Source organism: Phyllostomus discolor, chromosome 9 (genome assembly GCF_004126475.2).
Source record: "Phyllostomus discolor isolate MPI-MPIP mPhyDis1 chromosome 9, mPhyDis1.pri.v3, whole genome shotgun sequence".
Lineage (NCBI taxonomy): Eukaryota > Metazoa > Chordata > Mammalia > Chiroptera > Phyllostomidae > Phyllostomus > Phyllostomus discolor.
In genome coordinates this window covers 68,327,033-68,352,859 of record NC_040911.2, presented here as the reverse complement: position 1 = coordinate 68,352,859, position 25,827 = coordinate 68,327,033, and the positions used below count along the sequence as shown (strand labels likewise).

Sequence of the window (25,827 nt, the reverse complement as noted above, 5' to 3'; positions counted from 1 at the left end):
TAATTTCTCACTCAGTAAGCCATTGCTCTAAAGTACAAGTTATTCAATGCTTAGCTGAAGGAGACTATCAATGTTCCTTAATGATGACATAAATAAATGGTTAAAATAGATATGTCTATCAACTACTGAATTTTCCTAAGATAATGTTTCTGGGAGCAAAGTTAGATTTAGAGTTGGATATACCTCAGAAAGACTTTTTTTTGAAACCACTCTTTAGAAAAAGAAAAAACAACTGCTCTGGCTGGCATAGCTCATTGGATTGAGCACAGACTGTGAACCAAAGCATCGCAGGTTCGATTCCCAGTCAGGGCACATACCTGGGTTGCAGGCCATTGCCCCCAGCAACCACACATTGATGTTTCTTTCTCTCCCTCTTTCTCCCTCCCTTCCCTCTCTAAAAATAAATAAATAAAATCTTTAAAAATAGAGATTACTATATTTAAAAAAACTATCTTCAGGTATTTTTTAATTGATTTACCCATTTTTCCTCTATGATGTCCATTGACATGTTTGTGATCATATCACCATCTATAAATAGATTTCATGCTCTTAAACCCAAACCAAAGGAATTTTGAAAATGAGCAAAATTGAATTCTTATCATTTTCTGTAGTTTTGAGCCCTTGTAAGTTGAAGAAAATAGGAGCAAAGCCAGGTCTGGAAAGTGAAAAGTGATTCGACAAAGAGATTCATGTCTGAATAACAACCCAAATGCTGGAATTTGTTTCATTGGTTTCCCATTGTCTGTACCGAAAATGTTATGTTTTTCATCTTCTCCGTGGCAAGAATGTCCTAGTTAACAATAAAGTACTCATTGCCTGAGAGAAAATAAGTAAGACAAAGCAATTTTGGGTATTATATTCCACTTGAAAGGGAGGAACATCCCACCCCACATTTAAAAAATTGTGTAATGGATGTTAGTTTGCAAAGACACCTCAGAAAAATGACAAAGGAAAGCCCTCCCAGAGAACAGAAGGAAAGCAAAGCAATTATATACCTAGGACAAAAGAAGCCTGCTAGAGAGAGTGTAACTCCAGGTCATTCTTGGGTTCTAATACTAGCTCTGATATATCAATTAGCCATGTTTCTTTGAATGAACCAGTTTACCTCTCAAGTCTTTAGTTTTCTCATCTATACAGTGAGAGTATAAACTATTTAGTCTCCAAAATGCCCCTTCCTGTCTTGATATCTGATATTCCAGGGGCAAGCTGAAGTCCTTCCAACTGCTTAATGTCAAAGCCATGACTAAAACCCAGAAAGGATCACTAGTTTGTGATCCTTACTTTGCATATCTTTATCTTCATCTGGGAAATGGTTTTTTTCTTTAGGCCAATATTCCAAAGTGTTTGCAAGAACTAGAATGTATCTTATCTCATCTTATCTTTTGGAAGAGAATTTCAAATCCTGTGTTGTTTAAACTAGTTCATCGGAGACCTAAATTTTATTTCTTGCCTCAAGGGAAATTTTAGACAATAAGATAGAGGTTGTCCATCCACTTTAAATGTAATAGCAGCTCTATCATGTTTCATAAATTGAAGTTTGGCCTAAGATTCCATTTGGTAGGTGGATATTGAGGAGTAGAGGTATTTCAACTAAAAAATATAAATAAAGTTTGAAAACCAGTGATTTCTAAATAAGTCCTATTTTCCAACCCAGTCAATCAGTGTGTACAACCAGGATCACACACTGAATGCCTAGAGAGGCCTGGCAAATAAGTTACAAATTGAAGTGGGCTGGGTGTAAGCAAAGCAGAAACTCAAGCAAGAGGACAAATGACATTATCTTCTTCCGCTAAGTGAGAAATAGAACAGAGAGTAAATTATCTTCCTCAGCTGATTGTTACCTCACCAAAATGGACCCCATGGTTGTCAGATTTCCCAATTTTCAAAAAAATCAGAAAATATCAACCTTGTACAAAATCTTTGGGCTTTTAAAATTAGTGACTAAGTTGAAAATTTTTAACACTAGAAAGCTGAAGAAAATGTTTCAAAAGAACAAATTTGTCCATGGAAGGCCATTTTGCAATCCCTGCTCTAATACCCCTCAAGACAGGATGACCCAGTATCTGGCAAGACACCTCTGTTACTAGCCCCTGACTTCACTATTCGCCAAGGTAGTCCACGTAAAAGTTCTTCCTTAAGGCAGTTCCAAACCTACTTCTTTAAAGTATTGGTCCACAATCCAGGTTCTGCTTTCTGGGACTAAATGAATTTATCTTCCATGTGAGAACCTTTCAAACATTTAAAGATAGTTGTCATGCCCCTTGAACTTTCTTCAGAGTAAACATTCTTAGTTCTTTCAGATATCTGAATTGAACTTGGTACTCATTTCCTGTGTTTTATGATCTCTCTGAACATTGAGAAAATTAAACACACAATCCAGCTACAGTCTAATGATGTCAGAGTTCCTCATGTTCTGCAAGCTAATTTATTAATGTACCATAGGGTCACTTTAGCCTTTTTTAAAAGTCAAATATCTTATTTTTGACATATACTATCCCTACAACTAGTCAAAACTTTTAGGTTCTTCTCAAATATTCTGTGAATCAATCTATCCTTGGAGGATTGGGATATTGGTCCTAAAGTTAGGACTTAGGTTTAATTTTTTAATTTTTTATCTTGTTAGAGTCCATTTTTACATGTCAAGATTTTATTGGATCCCAATTCAGTCTCCTTTAGCTTCCTGTCATCTGTGATTTTGATCAATATCCTCAACCAGTTCTTAATATAAAGGTTGAATAAGACAGAAAAAATGATAAATATCAGAGGCCTTTTTCCAGAATGATAAAAATCTATTAATATGGATTTTTAAAGAGTATCTCACACTGACGCCATATTGAAAGGAAGATATAAAGCAACAAAAATCCACAGAACATCATTCAGGCTAAATGAAAAACAGTGTCTCATGAGGGAGGCTATTTGAAGACTGGGTTTGTGTGGCTTAACTGCATCGCTCTGAATCTAGTTGATTTGTTTATGTACATTGTTCTCTCAGCAATCAGTTTTTTTGCCATAGAGCAATCTAAGTCAGCCATTTACACAACCAAAATCACCAGACCAGCCAGTTTTCAATCCGGTCTTTTGAAATAATTTGAATTCAGTTGATAATTTATCCATACATCTGCAACTGGTTGATGTTTAATCAAGAAAAATTTTAATCAAGGAACCAAAATCAATGAGTAATCATCAATTCTAATTATGAGATTCCTTTTAAATGAGTAGGTCAAGACATCCCAGAAATAGACTAATTTGGCTAAGAATCATATTCTCCATGGCTAAACTATAACCTATCATTTGACTTATATTAGAGCACTCAAAAAATTTCTCTACCACTTACTCATGTAACAGGCAAGTCACTTAATATTCACTAATTGCCTTTATTTTACCATCTCTAGCATTAAATAACAACAAAACTCCAAACATCTGTAAATAAGTTGCCTTAATTTTTTTATTCTTGTTTATTCTATTACCATTGTCCTTATTTTCCCCCATGCCCTCCTCTGTCCAGCCCACACCCACTTCCACAGCCCTCCCCCACACCATTATCCATGTCCATGGGTCATTCATACATATTTTTTGACTAATCCTTTCCCCTTCTTTCCACCATTCCCCTCTTTCCCCTGGAAGCAGTTAGTCTGTTCCCTGTTTCCATGTCTATTGTTCTGTTTTACTCATTAGTTTATTTTGTTCATTAGATTCCTCTTATAAATGAGTTCATATGGTATTTGTCTTTTACTGCCTGGCTTATTTCACTTAGCATAATACTCTCCAGTTCTATCCATGCTGTCACAGAAGGTAGGAATTCCTCTTTCTTTGTGCTGCATAGAATTCCATTGTGTAAATGTACCACAGTTTTTACTCCACTCATCTACTGATGGGCACTTAAGCTGTTTCCAACACCTGGCTATTGTAAATAGTGCTGCTATGAACATAAGGGTGTATAAGTTCTTTTGAATTGGTGTTTCACAATTCTCAAGGTATATTCCCAGCAGTGGAATCACTGGATCAAAGGACAGCTCCATTCTTAGATTTTTTAGGAAACTTCATACTGTTTTCCACAGTGTGCACCAATCTGCATCCGCACCAACAGTGTACTAGGGTTCCCTTTTCTCCACATCCTGGCCAGTACCTGTTGTTTGTTAATTTATTATTGATAGCCATTCTGACAGGTGTGAGGTGGTATCTCATTGTGGTTTCAACTTGCATTTCTCTGATTGCTAGTGACATTGAGCATCTTTTCATATGTCTATGGATCATCTGTATGTCCTCCTTGGAGAAGTGTCTATTCAGGTCCTTTGCCCATTTTTAATTGGGTTGTTTGTCTTCTTGGTGTGGAGTCATATGAGTTCTTTATATATCTTGGAAATTTAACCCTTGTCTGATGTATCATTGGCAAATATGTTCTTTCATAAAGTTGATTCCCTTCTCATTTTTGATAAGTTGCCTTAATTTTTAATCTCTATTATAGAATCATAGTAAAAGTACAAATATCTACAAATAAATGCTTAAGACTTCAAAGCTAGAAGGGTGTCTTCATCTTTGAAAGTACATATTAGCCCTTTCTGTCTCCGTGGCCTCCATGGCTCCTATGAAAAAGCTTGTAGCAAAGAGGGGAAAAAAAAAGAAGCAGGTTCTGAAGTTCACCCTCGACTGCACCCACCCAGTAGAAGATGGAATCATGGATGCCTCCAATTTTGAGCAGTTCCTCCAGGAGAGAATCAAAGTGAACAGGAAAGCCGGGAACCTCGGAGGAGGGGTTGTGACCATCGAAAGGTGCAAGAGTAAGATCACTGTCACATCTGAGGTGCCTTTCTCCAAAAGGTACTTGAAATATCTCACCAAAAAGTATTTGAAAAAGAATAACCTCCGTGACTGGTTGCGTGTAGTCGCTAACAGCAAAGAGAGTTACAAATTGTGTTACTTCCAGATAAACCAGGATGAAGAGGAGGAGGAAGATGAGGATTAAAACTCACTTACCTGATACATTTTGTACAAGTTCTTGAATAAAACTTAGGAACCGAAAAAAAAAAAAGAAAAGAAAGTACATATTAGTTTCACAAATATGTTATAACTTTTGCCAGAGAAGAAAAGATCATGCTATCATCTACTTCTTTTGCATTTTCTCCTACTTAGTTCTCTACTTATTCTCCTTGGCTGCCTGTACACCATGAAAAGATTTAGTGTGAATTAAAACAGTGTTCCTCAAACTGTGTGATGTTGGGATTCTTGCATTTCCTACCAGAATGTTGTGAATAACAAAAATACTAATTAAGAATAAAAATAGTAATTAAGGCTATGTGTCAGTAACAAATTAACTCCCAAGTCCCAATGGTTTAATACACAAATGTTTGTTGTTTACTCATGCTACTTGTCCAGCACAGCTTCATTGGTAGAGGCTCTGATTAATAATCTTTCAGTAATTGATGTTGGTAAAGTGTCTGCCATCTTGAGATACCTTCTAACATTTGGGTTTCAGGACACTGGAAGAGAAAGAGAAGGAGGAGGCATGATAACCTCAACCAACTTTTAAATTCCTTATCTTAGAAATGACACATATCACTTTTCACCATCTATTGGCCAGAAAGAGACACAATACATATCTCAATGTGAAGAAGCTGAGAAGTGAAGTGCTCCCACTTTCTCAGGAAGGGGAGGCCAGCTGGATATGGGGAATAATATAAGTCCCTTACACAGTATATTTTTTATTCAAAACAGTAATAAAAATATGAATAAAACCATGTTCTATTTTATGGTAATTCTTGGGACTGAGAATTTCTCATAAGCTCAGCACTCATTTTTGTAATTATGTTAGAAGCAGTTACTACCATGCAGTCAATCTCTGGCTAATGAAAAAGGACAGAGCATTTGTGCCAAACTGGAACATTTGTATTTTACTAAGATGGTTAAACTGGCATCTCCCATCATGTGTGCTGTTCTCCAATGTGACCTGATGCCCTTCCTCTATCAATAAGTAGAGTCTATTTCTCAATGTCTTCAACTTGAGCAAGCTTGTGATTTTTGGTCCAGTAGAAAGTGATAGGAATGATGCTGTGCCAGTTCTGGGTATGGCTTTTACCTGACCTGGTGGCTTCCACTCTTGCTTCTTGGGACCCAACTGCCATGTAGGAAGTGTGACTACCCTGAGAATACCCTGCTACTAGCTCCAGATAGACAGGCTGATATCCTGTGAGAAGGGAAATAAGCCAAAGACCACCAAAACAACAGACACAGGAGTAAAGAGACCATCTTAGAAATGAATCTTAAAGCCCCAGCCATTCGAACAGCTGCTCCCCCAAAACAAGCTACACAGCCATATATTTTCTGAGTTTCTCATCCATGAAATATTGACCCATGAAAATATTGATCCATGAAATAAAATGTTATTTTACATCACTAACTTTTGGGCTCATTTATTATGCAGCAATAGATAACCAGGAGGCAAACAAATTTTTTCACCATTTCAAATGGGATGAGTGGTGGAGAACTGAGTCATGGCATGTAGCTTATTAAAATGGACAGACAGACCAAACCCTGAAGATATTGCACATAACATATTTGTAATGCTTTTTATTCAATTTATTTATTTGGATATTACTGATTTTGTGATGTAGTTTATGTTTAACTTACAAACTTGTTTTAGTCTTACAGTTATTTTAAACTCACTTTCTTCACATTTTTAGCCCTAAGAATTCTAAGAGCTCTAAGAATTAGGAATTGCTAACACATTTTATTGGTATATTTTATTTGGTATATTTGGTATATTTTATTTGGTATATTTTACCAAATAAAATTTTATTTTTTTATTTGTGCATATTTTAAATAGCATGTCATTATTGGAAGACCAATGAAAATTTATTTTCTTTGTCAAGAGTCTATTTCCTGTGCAGGTTTTTTCAAGTTTAAGAAATTAATCTTAAAAAGATCTAAAAGAGTGAGCTTCTTCAAAGTGTAAACTTTGGAGTGATACTAAAGCAAAATATCCCTTTCAGGACAGTGACATCAGTGGATGCCAAGTGAGGAGACACATGGGAAACTGTGTGTGGCAGAAAGAGAATCAAAAGAAAACTCAGGAGTTGTGAGTTCTAATCACAACTCTGTTATGAGTATTTTATTTACTGTAAGTTACAGAAAACCACTTTGCTTTTATGGTCCTTAATGCTCCCCGAGTCTGTGAAATGATAAATGATATCAGCTCTGCTCATTTTGTGGACTTACTGTGGCAATCAAATAAAATGATAGAAAGAAAGGTTCTCTGAAAACTGAAGTTGTTCATGGAAAGTGAGAGCAGCATTTTAAGTTTCATGCTGAATAATCTAAAAATAACTTGGCTAAAAATGTGAAGAAAGTGAGTTTAAAATAACTTCAAGTAAAACTATTTTTAAAATTCAAACCAGTGTCTTACTAGATAGCATATTACATTGGATTTAAATTTTTTGAAGCACAAGAAAATTTGCAGTTTGCTGGGATGCTTGGTTTAGAAAGAGGGTGAATTCAGAGCTCTTGCCCATCACTGAATTCCTGTAATTGCTTTATCTGTCCACAGTGTAGGCTTGTGGCCCAGTTTATGAGCATTGAATACATTCAGATTTTTTAAATTGTGCAACCCCCATTTGTATTTTTATTCAAATTTATTGGGGTGACATTGGTTTATAGGGTCATAATGAGTTTTAGGTGTATGTTTCAATAATACATAATACAATAATACAATAATAATACAATAATACATTGGGGTGCCCACCACCCAAAGTCAAATCATCTTTCATTCATATATTTGGCCCCCTTTACCCTTTATTACATCCCTACCTCCTTCCCTATGCTACCGACCATCCCATTGTCTGTCTGTGTCTATGAGTTTCTGTTTTATATCTGGCATATGAGTGAAATCATATGGTTCTCAGCTTTTTTTTCACAGTTTTATTTATTTTTTAAATTTTATTTATTTTTATTATTTTAAAACATTTTTTAGTGTTGTTCATGTACAGTTTTCTTCCTTTTCCCTGCACCCCTCCCTACCACACCAGCCTTCCCTACCTCCCTGCCCCATTTCCACCCCTCCCTTGTTATTGTCCATATGTCCTTTATAATTGTTCCTGTAAACACTTCACCCTTTTCCCTCATTATTCCCTCCCCTCTCCCCTCTGGACACTGTCAGCCTGTTCTCAATTTCAATGTCTTTGGCTACACTTTGCTTACTTGGTCATTTTATTGATTACGTTCCTGTTAAAGGTGAGATCATATGGTATTTGTCCTTCACCACCTGGCTTATTTCACTTAGCACAATCCTCTCCAGTTCCATCTATGCTGTCACAGAGGGTAGGAGCTCCTTCTTTCTTTCTGCTGAGTACTGTTCCATTGTGTAAATGTACCATTGTTTTGTGATCCATTAATTTACTTATGGGAACTTAGGTTGCGTCCAGCACTTGGCTATTGTAAATTATGCTGCTATAAACATTAGTGTGCATAGGTTCTTTTGGATAGGTGTTTCAGGATGCTTAGGGTATAATCCTAGCAGTGGAATTGCCAGGTCAAAAGGCAATTCCATTTTTAGTTTTCTGAGGAAATACCATACTGTTTTCCATAGTGATTGCACCAGTCTGCAATCCCACCAACAGTGCACTAGGGTTCCCTTTTCTCCACACTTCTCCAACATTTGTTGTTTGTAGCTTTGTTTATGATGGCCATTCTCAACAGTGTGAAGTGGTATCTCATTGTGGTTTTAAGTTGCATCTCTCTGATGGCTAGCAATACTAAGCATCTTTTCATATGTCTCTAGATCTTCTGTATGTCCTCCTTGGAGAAGTGTCTGTTCAAGTCCTTTGCCCATTTTTTAATTGGGTTGCTTGTCTTCATAAAGTGGAGTCATATGAGTTCTTTGTGTATTTTGGAGATCAAACCCTTGTCTCAGTTAACATTGGCAAATATGTTTTCCCATATGGTTGGTTCTCTTTTCATTTTAATGCCATTTTCATTAGCCATGCTGAAGCTTTTTATTTTGATGAGGTCCCATTTGTTTATTCTTTCCTTTATGCCTCTGGCTCTAGGGGACACATCAGTAAAAATATTGCTGCGTAGAATATCTGAGATTTTCCTGCCAATGTTCTCCTCTGACTTCAATGGTATTATGGCTTATATTTAAATCTTTTATCCACCTTGAATTTATTTTTGTGTATGGTGTAAGGTGTTGGTCAAGTTTCATTTTTTTACATGTAGTTGTCCAGCTCTCCCAACACCATTTGTTGAAGAGGCTATTTTTGCTCCATTTTATGCTGTTCCCTCCTTTGTTAGGTATTAATTGACCATAGAGACTTGGGTTTATTTCTGGACTCTCTGTTCTGTTCCATTGGTCCATATGCCTGTTCTTATGCCAGTACCAGGCTGTTTTGATTACAGTGGCCTTGTAATACAATTTGATATCAGGCATTGTGATCCCTCCTACTTTGCTCTTTTTCCTCAAAATTGCTGCAGCTATTTAGGGTTGTTTATGGTTCCATATAAATTTTTGAGGTGTTCGTTCTATATTTGTGAAATATGCCATTGGTACTTTAATAGATATTGCATTGAATTGCTTTGGGTAGTATGGACATTTTGATGATGTTAATTCTTCCAATCCATGAACAGAGTATGTGTTTCCATTTATTTGTATCTTCCTTGATTTCTTTCTTCAGTGTTGTGTAGTTTTCTGAGTAGAGGTCTTTTACCTCCTTGGTTAAATTTATTCCTATGTACTTTATTTTTCATGTTGCTATAGCAAATGCAATTTTTTTCCTGATTTCTGTTTCTGATGTTTCATTGTTGGTATACAAAAATTCTTTTGATTTCTGGATATTGACTTTGTATCCTGCTGTTTTGCCAAATTTATTTATTAGATCGAGCAGTTTTTTGGTGGAGTTTATAGGATTTTCTATGTACACTATCATGTCATCTGCAAACAATGGTAGTTTTGTTTCCTCTTTTCCAATTTGGATGCCTTTTACTTCCTTTTCTTGTCTGATTGCTGTGGCAAGGACTTCCAATACTATGTTGAACAGAAGTGGTGAAAGTGAACAATCTTGTCTTGTTCCTGATCTTAGTGAGAAAGTTTTTAGTTTTTGCCCATTGAGTATGATGTCGGCTGTAGGTTTCTTATTTTTTAATTTATTTTTAGAGAGGGAAGGGAGAGAGATAGAGAGAGAGAGAGAAACATCAATGTGCAGTTGCTGGGGGTTATAGCCTGCAACCCAGGCATGTACCCTGACTGGGAATTGAACCTGCGACACTTTGTTTCGCAGCCCACCCACAATCCACTGAGCTACGCCAGCCAGGGCAGCTGTAGGTTTCTTATATATGGCCTTTATTATGTTGAGGAATGCTCCCTCTATTCCCACTTTGCTGAATGTTTTTATCATAAATGGGTGCTGTACCTTATCAAATGCTTTTTCTGCATCTATTGATATGATCATGTGATTTTTGTGTTTGCTTTTGTTTATGTGATGTATTACATTTATCGATTTGCGAATATCATACCATCCTTGCATTCCTAGGAAGAATCCCACTTGGTCATGGTGTATGACCTTTTTAATGTATTGTTGGATGCTGTTTGCCAATATTTCATTGAGGATTTTCGCATCTATGTTCATCAGCCATATTGGCCTGAAGTTTTCTTCCTTTGTTGTGTCTTTATCAGTTTTGGGATTAGGATGATGCTGGCCTCATAAAAAGACTTTGGGAGTCTTTCATCTTCTTGGATTTTTTTGGAATAGTCTGTGAAAGATAGGGGTTAGCTCTTCCTTAAATGCTTTGTAGAATTCTCCTGTGAAACCATCTGGTCCAGGGCTTTTGTGTGTCAGAAGCTTTTTGATTACTGTTTCAATTTCATCTGCTGTTATTGGTCTGTTCAGGCTTTCTGCTTCTTTTTCATTGAGTTTTGGAAGATTATATTTTTCTAGAAATTTGTCCATTTCACCTAGGTTTTCAAATTTCTTGGTATATAGTTCCTGGTAGTAATTTCCTACAGTCCTTTGTATTTCTGTGGTCAGTTGTGATCTCTCCTCTTTCATTTCTGATTGTGTTTGTTTGGGTCCTGTCTCTTTTTTTCTTGATGAGCCTACTTAAAGGCTTGTCGATTTTGTTTATCTTTTCAAAAAACCAGCTCCTGGATGCATTGATCCTTAGAATTGTGCTTTTAGTCTCCATGTCATTTAATTCTGCTCTGATCTTAGTTATTTCCTTCCTTCTATTTGCTCTGGGCTGTCTTTGTTGCTGTTCTTCACGTTCTTGTAGGTGTAAGGTTAGGTTGTTTGTTTGAGATGTTTCTAGTTTTTGTTTAGATACGCCTCTATCGCTATGAATTTCCCTCTCAGGACTGCCTCCGCTGTGCCCCTGAAGTTTTGTGTTGTTGTGAGTTCACTTTCATTTGTTTCCAGAATTTTTTTTTATTTACTCCTTGATTTCCTTCTTTACCCATTCATTGTTTAATAGCATGCTATTCAACCTCCATGATTTTGAGCATTTTTTATTTTTTTCCTTGAGGTTGATTTCTAGTTTCAGTTCCTTGTAGTTGTAGGAAATGCTTGATATGATTTCAATTTTCTGGAATTTGTTCAGGCTTGTTTTGTGTCCTATCATGTGGTCTAGCTTTGAAAGTGTCCCATGTGCATTTGAAAAGAATATGTATTTAGCTTCTTTGGGATGAAAGGCTATATATATATTAGTTAAGTTCATTTCATCTAGGACATCATTCAATGCCACAATATTTTTGTTGATATTTTGTTTGGAAGATTTGTCCATTTTTGACAGTGGGGTGTTGAAATCCCCTACCATAATTGTGGTGTTGTTAATACCTTTCTTGAAGTCCTCCAAGATTTTCTTTAGGTATCTGGGTGATCCTGTGTTGGGTACATATATATTTACAATGTTTATGTCTTCTTGGTGGATTATTCCTTTGAGTATTATAAAGTGACCTTCTGGGTCTCTTTTTATGGCCCTTTTTTGGAAGTCTATTTTGTCTGATATGAGCATCACTACCCCACCTTTTTTTCCTGACCGTTGCTTGGAATAGTTGTTTCCAGCCCTTTGTTTTCAGTCTATGTAGGTCTTTTGTTCTGAAGTGGTTCTCTTGTAGGCAGAGTATGTGTGGGTCATGCTTTCTTATCCATTAGGCTACTCTATGTCTTTTGATTGGAGCTTTTAATCCATTTACATTTAAGGTTATTATTGATAGGTACTTATTCATTATCATTTTTTGTACCTGTGTTTTTCTCTCTCACTCTTTTCCTTCCTTTTCTTAAAGCAATCTCTTTAGCATCTCTTGCATAACTAGTGTGGTGCAGGTGTATTTTTTTAGACTTCTTTTGTTGGGGAAGTTCCTTATTTGGCCTTCCATTTTAATCAATAGCCTTACTGGGCAAAGTAGCCTTGGTTGCAGGCCTCTGGCTTTCATTACTTGGAATATTTCTTGCCATTCTCTTCTGGCTTGGAGCATTTCCATTGAGAAGTCAGCTGCTAGCCTTATCAGGGCTCCCTCATATGTTACTTCCTATTTATTCTTTGCTGCCTGTAAGATTCTCTCTTTGTCTTTGAATTTTGCCATTTTAATTATGATGTGTCTTGAAGTGGGCCTCTTTGGGTTCCTCTTAATTGGGACTCTCTGTGTTTCTTGGATTTGTGTGACTTTTCCTCTCATCAAATTAGGGAAGTTTCCATCATTACTTTTTCAAACAGGTTTTCTATCCCTTGCTCTTCTTGTTTTCCTTCTGGTATCCCTATTATACAGATATTGTTATGTTTCGTGTTATCTTAGAGCTCTCTTAACAACTGTTCATTCTTTCTGAGTCTCTTTTCCCTTTCTTGTTCTCTCTGGGTGTTTTTTTCTACCTTGCCCTCCAACTCATTGATTCAATCCTCTGCTTCATCCAGCCTACTTGTAATTATTCCTTCTAATGTGTTTTTTTTTTTTATTTCTGAGATTTTATTGCTTATTTCATTCTTGTTTTTGTTTATAATTTCTATTTCCTTTTTCATACTGATGTAGTTCTCACTCAGTTCCTTGCAGGTATCTATGAGTTCCTTGATCATCTTTATAACCATTAATTTGAATTCTATATCCAATAGTTTGTTACCCCCATTTCATTTAGCTCTGTTTGTGGGTAGTCTTCCATTCCTTTTGATTGCATGTTCTTTTTTTTTGTCTCCCCATTTTAGGTGACTCTTTTGTTTGTTTCTGTGATTCCCAGTGTTTCACTTTGCTAGCTGTCTTTGTAAGGTGAACTTCTGTGGGATGAATTCTGTGAGGTTCAGTAGTGTGGTCTCTGACCTCTTTGTCTGGGTGCTCTAGATTTGCCCTTTCTTCTGTTTGTGTGGGCTCTTGTTGTACTCAGGTTTTTCCTTTTGGTGGTTTCTTTGTTGGTGTTTTTTCTCCTCCAGCAGGTATACTGATGTTTGCAGCTTCCACCTATTCTTGTTTGCGATCAGTAGCAAGGGGTAGGCAAAATGGATTAAGACAGCAGAAGAGTATTTTATGGGATTTAAAGTACCAGCAAGTAGAGAAGTGATAGGAGATTCTTTGAATATGTATAGCATTAGCTGTGATATTTCACACAGCTAGCCACTTTTTATAGAAGGTGAAAGAGAGACAAGACTCTTGTTAGTGGGGAGGATGATTGTGAGCTGCTTCCAGAAAACAGAGCACTTATGCAAGTTTAGATGATGAGATATAGTGAGATTAAAGTACAGAAAGTACATGTAGTATGAGAGAGAATAGAGTTAACCACAACAATACTAATGCTCAGGATTAAAGTGCAGTGGGCTAAGATTATGGAGGGTTGCTGTGTAGTACATACAATATATGGAACAACAATTATTTACAATAGTACTGGAACAACAATAATATGACAAGAAATATATGATTTGGATAACCAGAATAGAAAGTACCCAATCAAGAGTTGTGTGTTATTGGAACATGGGTGAAGTGAAAGAAGGAAAATTAAAGTACAATAAAGGGAGAATAAGGAAAACCAGTTAAACAGTGCAATTAAACAGGAAAATAAGGAAAACTAAACATAAGGGAAAGAAATTAAAAAAATACTAATAAAAGTGATAAAATAATGATGAGATAATAATAATACACATACACAATAAAATGCCAGTTCTGTGGGATAGCAAAGTGCTATTTGTCTCAATTTCTCAGCTTCTGGGGTTAGCCTCATGCTCCCCCTTTCGATCTGCCTCTGCACCCTTTGTAACTCCATCATCTCACATGGGGGAAGGAATAAAAAAGAGAGAGGACCCCCCCCAAAAAAAAGATAATAAGAAACCTCCTGCTGAGTTTAAACCTTTTCAGTGAGTTCTGCTGGTCTTCCTAAATGCTATGGGAATTGGTGGGCTGGGCTTCACTTTTCTCCCTTCCTTTGTCTTTGACAGGATGGGTACCAGGTCTAGGTAGCAATGTTTAGTTTCCTGGCTTCCAGCCCAGGTCTTCTGTGAGCTGCCAGGCTCAAATCAGCCACTCAGCTGCTCACAGCATGAGTTAATCTACAGCATGGAGCCCAAAACAAGTGGGGCAAACGGTTCCCTCAGCTCCTGTCTCTGGTTACACAGTGCCAGGTAGGGCACACAGTTCCCCTCAGCCACTCACTCTGGGTATGCACAGCTGAAATCTCCCTCAGGGCACACTAGCCACTGCTGGAGAGTTCCATACAAAGCAGCTGCCCACAGTTCCCAACAAGTGAATGACTTTTCACACAGCCCTACTTTCCAACCAATCCGGAGACTGAGTCAGGGTCTGACATGGCCCAATTCCTCCCTTCTCCAGGTGTTGTCTGGCACCCCAGTTTCTCTGATGCCAGTGTTCACAGTCCCAGTGAATGTGTACCATCTCTGTGTGTCTCCCCCTTCTTCTCTATTTCCCCCAGCAACTTCCAGCATCCAGATCCCTCCTGCTGCCAGGCTGCCCTTCCTGCTCTCATAGGGGAGGGAGCTGGTGATCTAACTCTCCTCCCATATCATGAATCAGGTGCCCAGGCCAGGGGTTCAGCAGCCTTGGTCCCAGTGCAGATCCCAGGGACCTTACCGTCCAAGTGCACTCTCCTCACTACCTGTTTTTCAATGTCCTCTGCAATTTTTTGCCTCCAAACTTCATATAAGCTGGGATTCTGTTGGCTGTTCATTCTGTTCCTCAGATCAGCTAGCTGTTCTAACTGGGCTCAGGGAGAGCTGGGTTCCACTCCCACCTACCTCACCACCATCTTCCAGCTTTTTTCTAACTGACTTTTTTCATTTAAAATAATATTCTCAAGATCCATCTATGTTGTTGCAAATGGCAGTATTTCATCTTTTCCTTTTTAAAAATTTTTATTGTATTTTTCCATTACCAGTTAGTCTCCTTATACTCTCTCTCCCCCTGCAATCACTACATTCTTTATCAAATCCCCTATCAAAGGGCACTTTGTTGTCTCCATGTGTTGGCCACTATAAATAATACTGCAATGAACATAGGGGTGCATATATCTTTGGAATAAATGTTTTCAAGTTTTTCAGGTAGATACCCAGAAGAAGAATTGTGGGCTCATGTGGTAACTCTTCTTAATTTTTTGAGGAGCCCTCACATTGTTTTCCACAGTGGCTGAACCATTTTACACTTTGGTCAGCAATGAATGAGGGTTCTTTTTCTCCACAATCTCTCCAACAATTGTTATTATTCGTCTTATTGATAATAGCCATTATAACAGGTATGAGGTGGTATCTCATTATAGTTTTAATTTGCATTTCCCTAATAGCTAGTGAAGTTGAACATCTTTTCATAAAAGTGTTGGCTGTTTGTATGTCTTCTTGGGAGAGGTGTCTGTTCAGGTCCTCTGCCCACTTTTTAACTGGATTATTTGCTTGGTATTGAGTTGTATGATTCTTTATATATTTTGGATACTAACCCCTTGTCAGAATTATTTGCAAATATCATCTCTGGTTTGGTTGATTGTATTTTTATTTTGTCATCAGTTTCTTTTGCTCTACAGAAGCTTTTAGTTTGATATAGTCCCATTCTTTTATTTTTGCCTTTACTTCCTTTGCCTTTGGGGTCAAATTCATAAAATGTTCTCTGCAACCAAGGTCCATAAGTTTAGTACCTATGTTTTCTTCTATGTTCAAATCTTATATTTAGGTCTTTGATCCATTTTGAATTAATTTTTGTGCAAAGGAATGAGGTATAATCTAGTTTCATTGTGGCTTTACAACTTTCCCAGCACCATTTATTGAAGAGGTTTTCTTTTTTCCATTGTGTGTTTTGGCTCCTTTGTCAAAAATTCTGTGCCCGTATATGCCTGTTATCTTATTTCTGGGCTCTCAATTTTGTTCCATTGGTCAGTGTGTCTATTTTTCTGTCAACATTATGCTGTTTTGATTATTATAGCTCTGTAATATAATTTGAAGTCAGGTATTGTAATACTTCTGGCTTCGATCTTTTTTTTTTTTTCAGTATTGTTTTGACTATTCAGGGTCTTTAGGGGTTCCATACAAATCTGATTTTTTTTCTCATGAACTTAGATGTATGATCTTCAATAAAACATTAGTAAATTGAATCCATCATCCTTGTAAAACAATTATAAATATAATATAAATGGAATTACATACCATCACCAAGAGGATTTATTCCAGATATGTAGTCTGTTTCAATATTTTGAAGTCCACCATATCAAATGGTCAATAAAGTTTAGATATTTTATATTTTTTATTGTTCCCTCTATTTTTTATTTTGTTCAAGTACAGTTGTCTGCATTTCTACCCCCCACACACACACCACTCTCCCCAACTTCAGCCATTCCCAACTCCTTCCCTTGATCCCACCCCACTCTTTGGTTTTCTCCAATGACAGTAACCAGAGGGGAGGTGGGAGGGCATAGTGGGGGGGAAGGGGAAGGGTTTTCAGGAACAAATCTGATTTTTTTGCTCTATTTCTTTAAAAATTGACATTGGGATTTTGATGAGGATTGCATAAATCTGTATCTCAGGTCCACCACTCCATTTTTCAACTGTGTAAATTTAAATTAGTTACTTAGTTTCTCATAATCTCATCTATAAAATGTGGCTAATAATAATAGAATCTATCTCAAGAGTGGATGTGAGCATTAAATGAACTGGTGTTAAGATAAGTGATCAAAAGATGATAGTCATGATTATTATATTTTATTCTCTAGCATATCATTACATAGTGACTGACATTGATCTCTGGAAACTTACCTGTGTTAGCACTTTAATTTACTGTTGTCCTTTTATAATTTTACACATATATCATAAACACATCACATTTTGTTACAGGTAGGTGGTCTTATTTTCACTGTGATTTCCTCAAAATAATACAATTTTTAAAATTAAATGCAAGACTTAACATTACAGACAGCAAGCTTTTGTAACACCTCTCCCAAATCTCATGTCTGTCATATTAACTCCACATTTTAAATAATGTGTATACTAAAATACATTGATTTGTGTTTTTCATTTCAGATGTAGTCTACTGGTTATCTTTTATGTATGATGAGGATTTAACTTTCTCAAGTGCAACAGACACAATATTTATATTTCTTCTGGCTTTTATGGTTATATCACAATATGGGGCTAAATTAATATTCAGTTTTTATATTATTTGAGTATTTAAATATTATTCACAGTTTAGCTACTTAAGCCAGTTGCCTCTTCCTTACCAAACAGTTTTTTTCCACTCTGGAGTTTATAATTGCCTTTTTTTTTAACTTCTTAATTTCCTATGTTCCTATGTCTAATTTTCTCCCTACACTGTTCAGCAGTTTTCTAGCCCCTCTCAATATAGTCAGACAGTTGTGATTAAATGATCAATTCCTTTATTTAGTTGAGTGAGCCTCGGTGGAGCCACTATCTCTTGGCTTCACTATGTAGTCGTTGCTCTCTGGACCAGCTCACACCTCTAATACTAGGACTTCCTTCACCATCATTCCAGAAATTCCCTTTATCTGTGTGGTATTGAATTCCTCTTTCCCAGATCTTATATATTTATTTTCCTCAGTTTACTCTCTTATTCTGGTGGAGAATGTCCCTCATGGGGCATAATACTTTTAAGACTTTTATTCTGCATTCAACTTCACTAATAGTTTGGCTGGTTAGAGATTATTGTTAGACATTATTGTATTGGAAATGAACATCTCTCCAAATTGTCACTGTTATATCTTTGCTTATAGTAGTGCTGTTGAGGGTCTGATAATCATTCTGATTCTTGTTTGACACATGGTGAGCCCCTTCAACTTGGAGACATGTGCCCTCCACTTCTGGAACTTTTTTGTATTATTATTATTTTGATTACTTCTTTCTGTGTTCTCTATTTTCTAGAGAACTATCAGTTAGCTGTTGGGTAAAAGACAAAATTGATCTTTCAGTTTTCTTTCATTTTCTTTTTCTTTTTTAAGTAATGTATATTCATTTTATTTTTTTACTGTTGTTCAAATACAGATATCTCCACCCCACCACCACCACTCTTCCCCACACCACCCATCCCCACCTCCCACCCTTGATCCTATCCTCTTTTGGCTTAGTCCATGGGTCCTTTATACACGTTCCTTGATTACTCTTTCTCTTTGTTCCCCTGTTATCTTCCTCACCCCTCCCTTCTAGTTACTTTCATTTTGTTCTCTATTTCAAGGTCTCTGGTTCTAATTTTCTTGCTCATTTGTTTTGTTGGTTAGGTTCCACTTATGTATGAGATCATATGGTATTTGTCTTTCTCCAGCTGGCTTATTTCACCTAGCATAATGCTCTCCAGATTCATCCATGCTGTCACAAATGATAAGAGCTCCTTCTTTCTTTCTCTTGCATAATAGTATTACATTGTGTAAATGTAATCCACTCATTTAGGTTGTTTCCAGCACTTGGCTATTGTAAATTGTGCTGCTATGAACATTGGGGTGCATAGGTTCTTTTGGATAGGTGTTTCAGGATTCTTAGGGTATAATCCCAGCAGTGGAAAAAAAATAAAGTACCTAGGAATAAACCTAACCAAGAAGGTAAAAGACCTCTACTCAGAAAACTATACAACACTGAAAAAAGAAATTAAAGAAGACACAAACAAATGGAAACATATACCATCTTCATGGATTGGAAGAATTAACATAATCAAAATGTCCATACTATCCAAAGCAATTTATAGATTCAATGCAAATCCAATCTTATAGCTTTCTTAGTTTTCCCTTTTGGCTTTTCACATTATTTGTCCTTCTGCTCTGTTTTGGGGAGATTTTCTAATACATACATACATATATACATACATGTGCCATATGTGTGTATATATGTATTTTTTAATGTAACACCTCTTTTTTGTTCTTCTAGCGTCATGTTCTTGTTTGACTGAGGTACTATTTTCTCTAAATATTTTTTTTGATCATTTAAAGGTTGTTCTGCTCTCCACATTGTTTTTTCCTAAGTTCACTATTTTATGATTTGTTAGTGTTTATTTACCTAATTTTTTATTTTACAGTATTTTCTCAAATACCTATGATCTTTATCTGTCCATTTATATTTAAAAACCTTTTAGAACTCCTGTTTGCATTAGTAGAGAACAGCCAATTGTTTGGTACTCCCCCCAGATAACTGTAGATCTTACCTCTTGGGCATGTCAGTTTTTCAAAGAAGAATAAACCTACATCCAGTCTGGAGAGAAAAGTCTGGCTACTTGTGCTCTGGAATCTAATCTTAGATAGTGAGGCCATTTCAATTAATCCCCACTTTTAATATGAAATCTATTCCCAATCCTTGGTGTGCTTTTTGTCTCCAATATGGAAACTTTCTGGCTCAACTTCCCAAATAATTACACTGATTATTCTTCATACAACTTTTTAAACCCTCTCCTGCCTTTTTATGCAGTTGGTGCCTCTAATTTTTTAATTATTCTGAGATGCCACAGTCTAAATCAGCTTACATCTTGTTGACTTACCCCTTGACATGCACTTATGTTCCAGCTTCCTAGTATAACTAAATCAATGACATTATTTTTGTGTAGTAAATAATATATAACATGAAATCTACCCTATTAACATATTTTAAAGTATGCAATACAGTATTGTTAACTGTAAGCATAAATATTGTTCAGCAGATCTCTATAATTTTTTCATCCTGTGTAACTTAGACTCCACATTCATTGAACAGGAACTATTATTTCCCCATCCCTGGAGGTACTGACAACTACCCTTCTACTTTCTGCTACTATGAGTTTGGCTACCTTAGGTACCTCATACATACAAGTGGAATCATGCAGCATTTTCCCTTCTGTGAGTGGTTGATTTTGCTTAGCATAATATCCTCAAGGTTCATCCAGGTTGTAGAATACAATAATATTTCCTTTTTTGTGATTGAATAATATCCCATTGTATGTGTGTACCACATTTTCTTTACCCACTAATCTCTCAATGGTCATTTAGGTTGTGTCTACCTCTTGGCTATTGTGAATAAAGTTGCAATGAACATAGCATGCAAGTATTTCATTAAGAACCTAATTTTAATTTTTCTGTGTAAATACCCAGAAGTGGGTTGCTGGATTGTATGGTACTTCTATTTTTAATTTTTTGAGAAAACTTTCTATTGTTTTCCATAATGGATGTTCCCATTTTTATTCCTACCAACAGTGTACTGGTGTTCCCTTTTTGCCACATCCTTGACAACACTGGTTATTATACATTTAGGATTTCTATTCCATTTCATTAGTCTATGTATCTGTCTTTATTCCTCTACCATATAGTTTTGATTACTGTAACTTTGTAGTAAGTTTTAAAATCAAGAAGTGTGCATTTCCAGCTTTTTTTCCCCTTAAAATTGTTTTGGAGCCCTTTATAGTTCCACATAAATTTTACAATTGTATTTTCTATTTCCATAAAAAAAGTCCTTGTTTGTTTTTTGAAATTGCATTAAATTGGTAGATTGCTTTAGGTAATATGACCATTTTAACAATATTAAGTCTTCTGATCAATAAACATGGGATGTCTTTCTATTAATTTGTGTATTATTTAATTTATTTCAGCAATATTTTGTAGTTTCCAGTGTACAAGACTCTCAACTCTTTGGTTAAATTTATTGCTAAGTATTTTGCTTTCTGGTGCTATTGTAAATGAGATTTTCTTATTTTTTTCAAATTGTTTGTTGTTGTTTGTGTATAGATACCCAAATCAGTTTTGTATGCTGATTTTGTATCCTCCAACTTTGCTGAATTCATTTATTGGTTCTAATAAGTCAATTACATCTTGAAAATTTACTTTCCAGCTTATTTCCTGTTTATATCATTCATCTGCTATAATTATAATCCTACTTTATTTCTCCTATGAGTTGCATCTTTTTTATTCCCTTATTCATTTTAGTGAAGTTTACAGAGAAAGCAGGGACAGGCATGTGTGTATAATTTATTATATTTAACCAGAAGTCAAAAATATGATGCATAATATTATCAGTTACAAATCTCCTGCACTTGACTGTGAACCTCATAAAGGCAGGTCTGTGACTATTTCATTCTTTAGTGTCTAATATAGTGCCTTAAACACAAATGGTCAGTAAATTTTTTTAATGGAATCATAGGTAATTGTGTATGTTTAAATCAATATCCTATTTCTGAGTGAATGCATAAAAGAATAATTGGTTCTTTCTTTATCTTTATTGTATTTTTTCCAATTACCTTTTAGTCCCCTTATAATCCCCTCCTCCCCAGCAATCACCATACTGTTGTCCATGTCCACAAGTGGCTTTCCCCTTTTGCTCAATCCCTCCACCCCTTAACCTCCCTCCCCACTACACCTAGCTGTCATCCTGCTCTCCATCTATGAGTCTGTCCCCATTTTCCTTGTTAGTTCAGTCTGTTCATTGGATTCCACATATGAGTGAAATCATATAGTATTTGTCTTTCACTGGCTGACTTATTTTACTTAGCATAATGTTCTCCAGGTCCATCCATACTGTTGCAAAGGATAAAATTTTCCTCTTTTTATGGACAAGTAGTATTCCATTGTGTAAATATTATATAGTTGTCTTATCCACCCATGTACTGATGGACACTTGAGATGCGTCTATATCTTGGTGATTATAAATAGCACTGCAATGAACATAGGGGTGCTTATGTTCTTTAAAAATAATTGGTTCTTAACTGGACTGCAAATTCCATGAAGAGGAAAACTATATATCAGCAATTTTCATCTGCAGGTGAAAAAATACATAATAAACTCATTAAATACTAGCTGATTGCCTGAGTCAAAACTCATTTAAAGGTTAGGAGCACCAATTTGAGGGGAGCAGTATAATCTCAAAATACACCCACTTTTTAACTTTAGATCTTTCTTCCTTTTTAAGTATTATATATCATTCTTTCACTTGATTTTACTTTAAAAGATGTACATTAGAACTGGTCTTTTCCTCAACAGAATATACGATGTATAATCCCTTAATTACTGTCTTAATTTTTTTCTGTTTTCCATGGAATATTTCCATGGAACAATATCCATTGTTCAGTTGGTAAAATTTCTACTGCCTTTTAGATGGCTCCAATGGTGTATTGGCCAAAGGTCTCTCTTGAATATTACTGAAAACCAACATGGGAATATGATGAGAAATCTGAGTATCTCAGACAGCTCCTCCCAAATTAAGTGCTACTGTGGGGATTAAAACAGCATAATGCACTTTTTCTAATATTAAAGAATTAGTAGAGAAGACACATGTGTCGTGTATGTCTGACTGGCTGGTACAGACAGATGGTAAACTTATGAGATTTGGTAAATGGTTTCCCCCCACTTCACCAAGGTAGAGAATAATGTAAAATATGCTATATTCTTCTAGAATTTGTTTTTTCTCTTAATTCTCCTCATTTTGTAATGAAATTTCTTTTTCTTTGTTTTTATTTTGATTTATTTTTATTCTTCCATGAAAGTTTAGTGTTTTTTCTAAATTGGCATCATGTTTGAGGACTCCATTCAAAGCCTAAAATGTTAAAAATAAATAAATAAAGTGTTTTGGAGTGTGTCTGTGTGGCGCCCACATGTAAATATCCTTACTTCCTTGGCAAAATTGCTGATTCTACTCTCAAAGTGTTGATTCAAACTCTTTAAAAAATGCTTTTTTACATAGGTATGTTTAATTATACAATACATGGGTGCATTTTTATTGCCAAAAATCTAAATAAAAAGTCCTTGGCCCCCATCCATCTCACTCTTCTTCCAAAAGAAAACACTATTATCAATTTAGTGTGCATCTTTCAGATATTTTTCTATATGTTTACATGGCAACATGTGTACATAAGAAAATAGACAGGATTTTTTTAGTTTTTTATGTATATTTTCACCTACAGATAAAAAATTGCTGATATATAATTTTCCTCTTCATGGAATTTGCAGTCCAGTTAACAATCAATTATTTTGAAAGAACATATGCACTCCTATGCTCATGTCAGTGTTATTTACAATCACCAAAAAGAATCTTTTTATAACCAAAATGGACCACATTGTATGTTATTTTGCAAGTTTCTTTTTTTATTTAGTAATATAAAGAACTTGGCTTATAAATACATATGTATTGGCATTTTTTTTCACTAAATACTATATAGCATTCAGAAAAGTATATACACCATTTCTTTAACTATTTACCTATTGAAGGATATTTAAGTTATTTCAAATGTTTCACTACATAAACAACATTGCATGCATCTTTGTGTACATGTACAATTATTTCTTTAGAAGAGCACCAGAAATGGAGTTGATAGGTTAAAGTTGTGTTTCGTTCCTGGGTAGGCCACATCCCAAAATGATGTCACTTAGAAATTGGTTGTGGGCCCTTTGTGTGGCAGACCCTTCTCCTCACCCTCAGAGTCACTTAGAGGAAGTTCGCTGGTGCCCTTACTAATTATGCCTGCCCCCATTTGATTTTATCCCATTTTGGGATGGACTCAGCAACTGTTGGGATATTTGATAGCCAATATTTCTAGTATCAGTGGTCACCTGTATGGTAGACCAGCATACAGGATGTTGCATCTAGTATGCCTTATGATGGATAGCATGTGATAGAACAGAATAACAAGTTATGAAAGTCATAGGAGACCTATGCCTAACTCTAATGGGACATATGTATTAAGAAGATGATTTTGTCCATTGGTTAGGGAAATGCTCCAGCATCTTTTAGATCTAAGATGAATAGAAGATTCTTCATTTATTCCTCTTTTTTAAAGATTTTATTTATTTTTAGAGAGGGAAGGGAAGGAGAAAGAGAGAGAGAGAGAAACATCAATGTGCAGTTGCTGGAGGCCGTAGCTTGCAACCCAGGCATGTGCCCTGACTGGGAATCTAACCTGCGATGCTCTGGTTCACAGTCTGCACTCAATCCACTGAGCTACACCAGCCAGAGCCATTTATTCCTCTTATTCCTCCCTTCAGGAAGTGATAATGAGGTATCCCTAAGGTAAGGTGTTTAACATCAAAATGAAGCCTGCATAATGAATTGCCATTCTCGATGTCCCTTTAAGCTTTCTAGCTGGTCAAATAGGTATATTGGCAATTAAAGTATAACCAGTGATAAACTCCCAAGTCAACAGTTTGGAGACCCTATGCCTGCTACACAAATTATTTGTTCTGATTTGATCTTCATTAACCTCACTGGATTATTCCTCTACCCATTGCATGTTAATCTGCCCGGGAGGCCTAGTAAGTGATATAAGTACAACTTATAGCAAATTCTGATATTCTGCTATCTTTGCCTTCTCCTTCTTTTCCCTGGAGACTCCCTTTATATTCTTGTTAAAGATATTTTTTACTTAGTTGTGAAATGGCCCTGATGATGTCCACCATCAAAGCATTCAATGCCCCTTCTCAGTTGGTTTACCAATTATGTTGACTACCAACTCATTAGGCAGATTTTGAAGGCAACCTCTTTATCTTCCAAACTATGCAATGGAAACTTCTCCCATACCTGTGATGGCCCCTCACCAAGTTTCAGCCATTCTGCAACTCCATTCTCTGAACTCTTCTTCTGATCCTGATGTAAAGTGGAGTCCAGAAGGAATGCCAAAGAACTCTGAAGACAGGTGCTCCTGTCCTCTTGGGGACAAGTCTCAGTAAGGACAGGACCCCAAACTTGGGTATTTTGTACAACTAGTCCCAACCCTTGCTGTAATACCTGCATTCCCACAGTGATGCTGAGACTGTCTCAGGGACCTCTCACCCAGTTATTGTACCAGTTCAGGATGATTGGTGTGGGCATGTAAGTACTCACATGTAATGTTTCTTTTTTTCTAATTCATCTGCCCACTTAACATGGATGGAATGACTTTTCATCCCTGGCTATTCCCTGTTGGTTGCTGTGAATCCCTGGGCACACTATTGCTGTTAGTCAAGCAATAGCAGGTGGTGGGCAGCTTGTGCAGCAAATGGGATATTCAAGCACCTTTTCTGATAAAATGAAGATTTCTCTGAACCCTCTGGACATATCCCTGCCACTCTCACCTGATTTCCACACTCACTCCTGCTGTCTGTGGACAAAGGCTTTCTCTGGGAATTGTAGGGGAATGCTCTATTATCCTATTTGACTATTCCTACTATGATACCCTAATAAACCACTTGACTATTGCCCTTGGACACTTCCCTGTCCTTAAACTTTGGATTTCCTAGTGGCATGTACACAAGTAAGAATTCTCTGATGCCCAGCAATATTCTCTATTACTCCGACTCATATTTCAGGAATTTCTCATGGCATCCTCAACCAAGAGGTCACTTTCTTACTGTTCAATACAGTTAAGTACTCAAAAATTCTATCATCCAGTAATATCTAAGGATTTGAAGGAAAGAGAGGAGGTGGGGTAATGGCTTTCAGTCTACTATTTGT

At 36.2% G+C, this 25,827-nt stretch overlaps 2 protein-coding genes across 2 annotated transcripts in view; both read left to right on the top strand.

Annotated features, from left to right (window-relative positions):
- PCSK2 (proprotein convertase subtilisin/kexin type 2) overlaps window positions 1–25,827 on the top strand; it is a 363,148-nt gene that overhangs the window by 100,589 nt on the left and 236,732 nt on the right. The gene's annotated exons all lie outside the window — the stretch shown is intronic.
- LOC114506918 (60S ribosomal protein L22-like) lies at window positions 4,552–5,038 on the top strand. Its single transcript, XM_036009546.1, has one exon. The coding sequence runs from the start codon at window positions 4,577–4,579 to the stop codon at window positions 4,961–4,963; it is 387 nt and encodes a 128-aa protein (XP_035865439.1). The 5' UTR covers window positions 4,552–4,576; the 3' UTR covers window positions 4,964–5,038.

What these genes read in the sequence shown, in the direction of transcription:
- LOC114506918 (XM_036009546.1), top strand. Translation starts at nt 4,577, where the DNA reads ATGGCTCCTATGAAAAAGCTTGTAGCAAAGAGGGGAAAAAAAAAGAAG.